This window comes from Pteropus vampyrus, unplaced genomic scaffold (genome assembly GCF_000151845.1).
Source record: "Pteropus vampyrus isolate Shadow unplaced genomic scaffold, Pvam_2.0 Scaffold57, whole genome shotgun sequence".
NCBI lineage: Eukaryota > Metazoa > Chordata > Mammalia > Chiroptera > Pteropodidae > Pteropus > Pteropus vampyrus.
Genome location: NW_011888838.1, coordinates 7,210,962 through 7,218,995, shown reverse-complemented (window position 1 = coordinate 7,218,995; position 8,034 = coordinate 7,210,962). Strand labels below are relative to the sequence as shown.

At 35.8% G+C, this 8,034-nt stretch overlaps 1 protein-coding gene across 1 annotated transcript in view; it reads left to right on the top strand.

The window, feature by feature from the left end:
- The window catches only part of LOC105292468 (transmembrane protease serine 11E-like), a 42,220-nt gene that overhangs the window by 32,332 nt on the left and 1,854 nt on the right, over positions 1–8,034 (top strand). Inside the window, exons 7-9 of the mRNA XM_011360684.1 lie at positions 277–454; positions 1,365–1,624; positions 2,224–2,366. Coding sequence (XP_011358986.1) covers positions 277–454; positions 1,365–1,624; positions 2,224–2,366 — 581 coding nt within the window. The remainder of the gene's footprint in view (positions 1–276; positions 455–1,364; positions 1,625–2,223; positions 2,367–8,034) is intronic.

Here is an 8,034-nt window from a genome sequence, read left to right as displayed (position 1 = left end):
TATTATTTTTTAATGGCAGCATCAAAAAAGTTATAACTAGTCCAGTGTGAGGGTGAGGAATTGTTAGAGAAAGTATCCTAGAGGAAGTAATGACTGATTTAAATCTTACAAGATGAATAGGAGTTAAATAATGAACCACAACAGTTTAAGGAAATGTAAGAACAAGATAAAATATCTGATACTATAGAAGCAAAAAGTACAAGAAATTTGGGACATAGTAAAACAATTTGATATTTAAAAACAACTGTTAAGTAATGTATCATCTCTCTTTGGCAGGCTGCGGGACTCGAAGGAATCAAACTACAAAACAGAGTCTCAGGATTGTTGGTGGGACACAGGTAGAAGAGGGTGAATGGCCATGGCAAGCTAGCCTGCAATGGGATGGGATCCATCGCTGTGGAGCAACTTTAATTAATTGCACGTGGCTTGTGAGTGCTGCTCATTGCTTTAGAGTGTAAGTCTTGAACTTCGAGAGTGACTGGGGTTAAGCAGAGTGTATTGGGGCTTGGCAAGAAGGATATACATTATAAAGTTTAAGAGAGATGTTTGTTATGTATTAAAAAACATATGTCACAAAGAAACTGGGACTCATAAACCTTTGTAAGAAGTTTTGTAGTCTGGAAATGGAAATGGCATCAAAGTACAAGTAGGTGAATTATCCATTGATAAATACACAATAATCTGTTAAAGGAAGAAGGAATTTTAAAATCATGTTTGGACTTTGAGCTTGATGTCAAAGAGAAGAGGCAAATCTGTCTGCCGCATATCTGTCAGTACAGGCTAGGTAGATTGTAGGTTTGACCCCAATGGGGAAATTCCACGTATTACAATTTAAACATGAAGAAATCTGGTAGTAAGAAATTATACAACTGAATAGGTTGACTAACTATGTTTTAATGAATGAAAACCTTTCAACACAATATAAAATGCCCACAGTATTGTGATGCTTTGTTAAATTATTGTGTAGCCTTTTTGGTTTTCAGAGAAATGTATATGTTTTGGGGTACTTGATATGGTACACATAGAACACATTTAGTTCTCTCATTCTGTACAAGATATGCTTTCCATATGTCTCTTGGAGTCACTGATACCCAGAAATGTCAAAAGGCCTCAGGATCTGGAGTGGGTGATTCAGCATGCAAAACAGCATGGATATCCCAAGAAACATGCCATTGTGCATTTCTATCTGACCTGACCCATGAGCCTGATTCTCAGATTGGAAAGAGTTTGTTTTTATACATAGAAACTATAATTTTAAAAAGAGAAACTTATATTGACACCTGAAGACTAAATTGCTTAATAGAAATCGTTATATTGGTAGCAAATGGTAAAGTGGAATTTATTCTTCATACTTTCCTCCCTAGGTATAAAGACCCAGCCGGATGGACTGCCTCCTTTGGAGTAACAATAAATCCTCCAAAAATGAAGCGAGGCATCAGGAGGATAATTGTCCATGAAAAATATAAATACCCATCACATGACTATGATATTTCAGTTGCAGAGCTTTCTAGCCCTGTTCCTTACACAAATGCGGTACACAGAATTTGTCTCCCCGATGCATCCTATGAATTTCACCCAGGTGATGAGATGTTTGTGACTGGATTTGGAGCACGGCAAAATGATGGTGAGAATCTGAGGAGAAAATCAAATCATAGTAATCTAAGTTTGTATTCTAAGACATGTAAAGAACGGAATGTCATTATGCCAAAATACGTTAGTGAGTTGGTCATATTGACCTGGGCCAAGTCAAGCCCTGTTTGTGAACTAAGTCATTTAGCAGATACATAAATTCCTTCATGCCTTAGATTTCTATCAAGTGCATCACTACTACTATAGTGATGGTGCTTGGTAAGATATCTGAAAGAGTAAATATATCTGAACTTTTTACTAGGAAATTAATGGCATAAGAGATTAGGGGTCATTAATATATTCAATTGCCAAAGATCAGAGAATCCTAAAACCACCATGCCCCCTACTAAAATTACCTGCTAAGCTTAACAACAAAATGAACATTACTTAAACAAACAACTTGATGTTCTTTTTTAGGCACCTAACTTTTCATTTAAAATGGGAAAGAATGCTCCCCAAGTATACTATATCTGAAAAAAAATACATATCCTAAGATTCTGTATCACCATCTTGTCCAATAACTATGAAAGACTTTCTTTAGGTCTACAAAATACGTATATATCTACAAAAATAAAGACTATTTTTTCCCTTTAGGTAACAGTCAAAATCATCTTCGGCAAGTACAGGTGAATCTCATAGACACTAAAACCTGTAATGAACCTCAAGTTTACAATAATGCCTTAACTCCTAGAATGTTATGTGCTGGCTCTTTGCAAGGAAAAAGAGATGCATGCCAGGTAAGTGATTTGGCCTGTTAGTATGCTGCATAATTTTTTGTTCGCCTTATATTTTGAAATAATTACAGATTTACAGAAAGTTGCAAAAGTAGTAGAGAGGGGTCTTTTGTACTCTTGACCTAATGTTCGCCAATGATTACGATATAAAAGCCAGGAAAGTGACATTAGTACATTGTGTGCTTCTAGTACTATGACACTTTGTCACGTGTGCAGACTTGTGTAACTACCCCTACATTTGAGAACTATTTCATCACCGTGAATCTCTCCCTTTAGAGTAACACCACTTTCCTCCCTATCATTCTCTAATCACTAACACCTGGCAATCGTTAATCTGTTCTTCATCTCTATAATTTTGTAATTTTGAGAGCATTTTATAAATAGAATCATACAATAGCCTTTTTTTCTTTCTTTTTTTTTTTTAGAATTCCATTTTGTTTTATCTATTAGTGTTTTTGACTAGATTATCTCTGTAGAAAAAAAATTTTTGGTTCCTCTAAGTTATACATACATAATTTATTACAGTCTACTGGTTTTCAGATTTTACTAGTTTGAATGGTGTGTACAATAGAAAACTTACCTCCCTTTACATTTCTTTACCCTTCCTCACATAATATTAATATTAATAAACATAAATATTTCCTCTACATATATTAAGATCCATATTAGATAATAATTTTGCTTCAAGTGCCAAACAGAAAATTCAAGAGAAGCAAGGTTTGTTTAACCATAGTTTTGATTTTCTTTTTTCCTGGTTTTCTAATTTTTTTTATCATTTCTTTTCTGCTTTAGAAACTTCCTTTAGCCATTCTTTTAGGGTAGATTGGCTAGAGACAAATTTTCTAGATTTTCTTTGTCTGGCAAAATACTTTATTTCCTATTAATTTCTGAAGCATAATTTTGCCAGATATAGAATTTGGGATTGACAGTTCTTTCCTTTCAGCATTTAAATCATGGTCTTCTTGATTTCAAATGACAAATCTGCTGTTATCAGAATTGTTTTTTCCTTATAGAGGAGGTGTCATTTCTTTCTTACTGTGTTTAAGATTTTTTTCTTTGTCTTTAGTGTTCAGAAATTTTTGTGTCTTGGTAGGGATTTCTTTAAATTATCTTGTTTGGGGTTTGCTTGGCTTTTTAATCTGCAGATATATGTCCTTTGACAAATTTGGGAAATTTCAGCCAGTATTTTTTGAATACTTTTCAGCCTCACCTTCTCTTTTTTGTCTCCTTCTGGGACTTTAATGGCAGGAATGTAATTCTTTTGTTATAGTCTCAGAGGTTTCTAAGCTTCTGTTGTTCATTGTTTCTTTCCTACTTCTTTTTCTCTCTGTTGTTCAGATGGATAGTTCTATCATTCTATCTTCAGGTTCACTGGTTTTAATTCTGTCATCTCCATTCTTATGTTAAGTGTATCCAGTGAGTTTTTAAAATTTTTATTTTGATAATATTTTTCAGTTTTAAGATTTCCATTTGATTCTTCTTTATATCTTCCATTTCTTTGCTGAAACCTATTTTTTTTTTCATTTGTTTTAAGTATGATAGTAATTACTCGTGAAGACAATTTTGTGATGGTCGCTTTCAAATCTTTGTCAGATAATTCCAACATCTGTGTCATCTCAGTGTTGGTATTTGTTGATTGCCTTCTCTCTCTCAAGGTTTTCTTGGTTCTTGGTATGAGAGTGATTTTCAAATGTATCCTTGACTTTTTGAGTATTGTTATGAGACTCTGGATCTTATTTAAATCTTCTATTTTAGTGGGCCTCCTCAAACATGACACTGGAGGGAATAAGGAGGGGCTGCCTCATTTCCCGCTCATTCTCCATTAACACCTGGGTGGAGGAGTAGTGCCTCATTACTGCTGAATGGAGGTGGAATTTCAGGCTCTCCACTAGGCTTCCTCTGATACCTCTGTGACTGGAGCGCCTTGTTAGTGCTCCTCTTGTGGCCTCCACTGACATCATGGGACAGTGGACTCAATACTGCTTGGCGGTAGTGAGTGTCCTGACACTCCTCCACTGGGTTCCTCTAACATTATCCTAGTGGGAGAGAGAGTTATGCCTCATTACCACTGGGCAGTGATCTATCTTCCAACTGGTCACCAAAAGGGAGATAGAGGAGGCCTTTGTTGTCACCTGGAGAGATGAGAGTCTGGCTCCACACTCAGCCTTTTTCTGACACCAGTCTGGTCAGGGGTTGGGCCTCAGTACAGCCTGATAAGAGTAGAAGTCCAAGCTCCCCACTTGGCCTATGCTGACAGGGGTTGGGATGGGACCACAGATTGTTCTGTGTTTTGTTGGAGTAGAGACGATATTGTCCAAATGTCTTCCTAGGTTGCTCCCTTTCTGGTTCTTTGACTAGAGAAAAAAAATGCTTTTCTTGAGGCTTCTTTTTTATTTGCACCTGTTGCCAGGATGCCAGGTTGCTGGTTTCTTCGGCTCCATGCCCAGGATAAGTGAAGAAAAAAATAAAATAATCTAGGGTTTAGGAAGCTTACCGCTGTGTCATTCCTTGAGTTCTGAGGTTCTTAGCTTACCTTCCTTCTTCGCTCTACCTTTTAGAATCTTTTTATATTTGTTTTCTTTCTAATGTTCAGGGTTTTTGTTTTTGTTTTTAGATGTATCTAGCTTAGGTAAAAGGAATAAGTCGATTCCATCTTGGTCCAGAGCATAGACATGTTTTGGACCCTGATCTTGCTTTCTGGTACACAGGCCAGCACTGTCAACTGTGTGCATTTGCCAGACTTGACAATCATGACCTATATGTCTTCATGCACACTACTGATAAATATTGGAGGGGATCAATAACTGAGTCCTTAGATATGTCCCTAAATACTTTTATATTTTTACTTCATGATTTGACAAGCATTATATTTAATACTATTCTGTATCCTTTCCAGTCTGGATTTAGAGTGGACATCATTCATTTCTACATTTTTTTTTGGAACTTTTCATTTTTTTTTTTTCTCTCACATACACACTGCACCTATTTTTTCCCTTTGTTGGCTTCACTTCACTTAATGCACAGTTGACTTCACCATAGTCCCTTCCCAACATTTACCTGTGGGTCAGTCACTTTATATTGTTCAGTTGGTTACATTAAACCCTTTCACCCAGTTGACCTTTCTGCACACTTCTGCCAAATTCTCGAGATTGAACTCACTTCATTGTGTTTCTTTTCCTGCTCTGAGGCCGTGTTTGTTCATGAAGGAAGACATGAAACAATATAGATTTCTTCCATTGCAAAATTCTATGGAAAATTCAGGTTGATTCTGTAACTAAACCTATGAAAATAAAACCATCTGAATAAAAGATTCACTGGAAAATACACTTGATTCTCGTTATTTGCAGATTCCATTCTTGTGACTCTACCTACTTGCTAAAATTTGAAAACCCGAAGTTAATACTCAAGGCACTTTCCTGATCATTAACAAACATGAACAGAGTGGCAAAAAATTTTTGCACGATCCTACTTCAGGTCTAAAAAGATGATGCTGCCCTCTTGTTTTAGCTTTACTACCATAAACTTATATCCTTTCTGTGGTCTATTTAATGCCACATTTTTCACATTTTTATGCTTTTTGTTGGTGATTTTGCTATTTAAAATAGTCCCCAGGTGTAGTTCTGAAGTGAAGTGCAAGAAGGCTATATGTACCTTATGGAGAAAATATGTATATTAGATAAACTGCATTCAGGCATGAGTTACAGTGCTGTTGGCTGTGAGTTCAGTGTTCATGAACCAATAATATATGTTAAATAAGGTGTCTTTAAACAGAAACACACACACAATGGTTATATATTGATCAATTGACAAAAATCTGACCAGGGACTCATGGAAATCTAACCCTTTATTTTCCCTAGGAGCAATGATTGATTGATTGATTATTCACTAATTCAGTGTTTGCAGCAACTTCATAGAACATAACTACCATGAACAATGAGAATCTTGATAATCACAGAAAACAGATCTGCAATCATTGTTTAGATATTATTATATATCTCTCATTTTAATCCCATTCATCCTACTTGCCTCCAACTTTACTAAAACTATTGAAAACACCTTGCGCTTTCACATCCATGATCATTATTTATGATCTTTATTCAAATACCTCACTTCTATTTACAGTAACTTTCTAAAAGTTTCGGAGGAACAATTGTAGTCTTTAGCTTTTTATTTTTAAATTTTGATTACAGAAATTTCAAATGTATGCAAAAGTAAAGAGAACAGTATAATGAACCCCATGTACTTATCACCCAGCTCCAACAATTTTCGACTCATGACCAAGCTTATTTTATCCCTATATATTCTAACACAATCCCCTCAACCCTTCCCTCCACCTCAAAATTCCAGACCTATTTTGAAGTAAATCACAAATGTCATATAATTTCATCTGAAAATATATTCCCTATTCTACAATGTCACTTTGATGATGGTATTAAAGGTTTATATTCTTTACAAATTTGAGAAATAAAAGATAAGGAACCAAGTTCAGCCCTGTGATTACAATACCCTACTTTCCTATCTCTGAAAGAAACTGGCGCCCATTTTTTTTCTCTTTTATGTCTAGCACCCACAATTTTGCCACTTGACTGGCTCCTTATATTTTATATCACAGAAATCATCAATAACTGCACATGCAAAAATATTTACTTGGGTCTTCTAGTCTTTCTCATCTCAGTGACATTTGGCCTCCTATTCTTTTATAAAATGTGATCCTCCTTTGGCTTCTATGATCCTGAAATATTGGTTCCTCTTTTGGTTCCTCTTTCCCTTTTGGTTCCTCTTTTGGTTCCTCTTTCTCTTTCTCTAAGCCTGACTACCCTTCAAGAATCAAATCTCAGATGAAAATTTTCTCTGTTCTCTACGTATTCACTTAAAGAAGCTATCTTTTCTTTGAACTCAGCTATCACTTTAATGACTTCTACATCTCCATGTCCAGAATTAATCTCTTGTCCAAATTTAGTCTTACAGTTCCACCTACTCCTAAACCATTTTTATTTATGTTTTAAGTTATTAATATAAGACTAAAATTCATATATGTGCCATCAAAAAGTCAACAGGCATCATGAAATGTTAACTGTTTTTCATTTTTAAGTTTCTCCTTTATGTTATCGGCTTTCATTATTCTTGGGGTCTTTCATCTCCTTCACATGTAGTCAGTCAAGTCCTAGAATATTTCTGCTCTTTATCATATCTTCCAGATTTATCTCATTTGTCTCCATTCTGTTATGTACATTCGTGAATAAACTTCCTGTTCTGTTTCTCACTAAACCACTCACCAAAAATAAGAGGATTTATGGAAAGAATAGAGTTGAGACAAACCAATGGATCCTCAAAGGTTATGCAACTTAGTAACCAGAGAATTAACAACAAATAACTGTACTTTGAAAAATAACTTGAACAGAGTAGGCAGACAGAATGCCCAGAGTGGCTGGTGGCTGATTTAGGGGATGTTAAAAATGCACAGAAACTGTAGAGTGGAAATACCAGCTTGCTGAGGCTGAGGAAGTATATAGGAAGTATAGGAGTATAGCCTGAAGCAGAGGAAGAACTACAACCTGTCGAGATCTAAGAATTAAGCAAAGCTGGGCTCTGCCTCTTTCTCTCCCTCTCTCCCTCTCTCCCTCTCTCCCTCTCTCTCTCTCTCTCTCTCTCTCTCTCTCTCTCTCTCTCT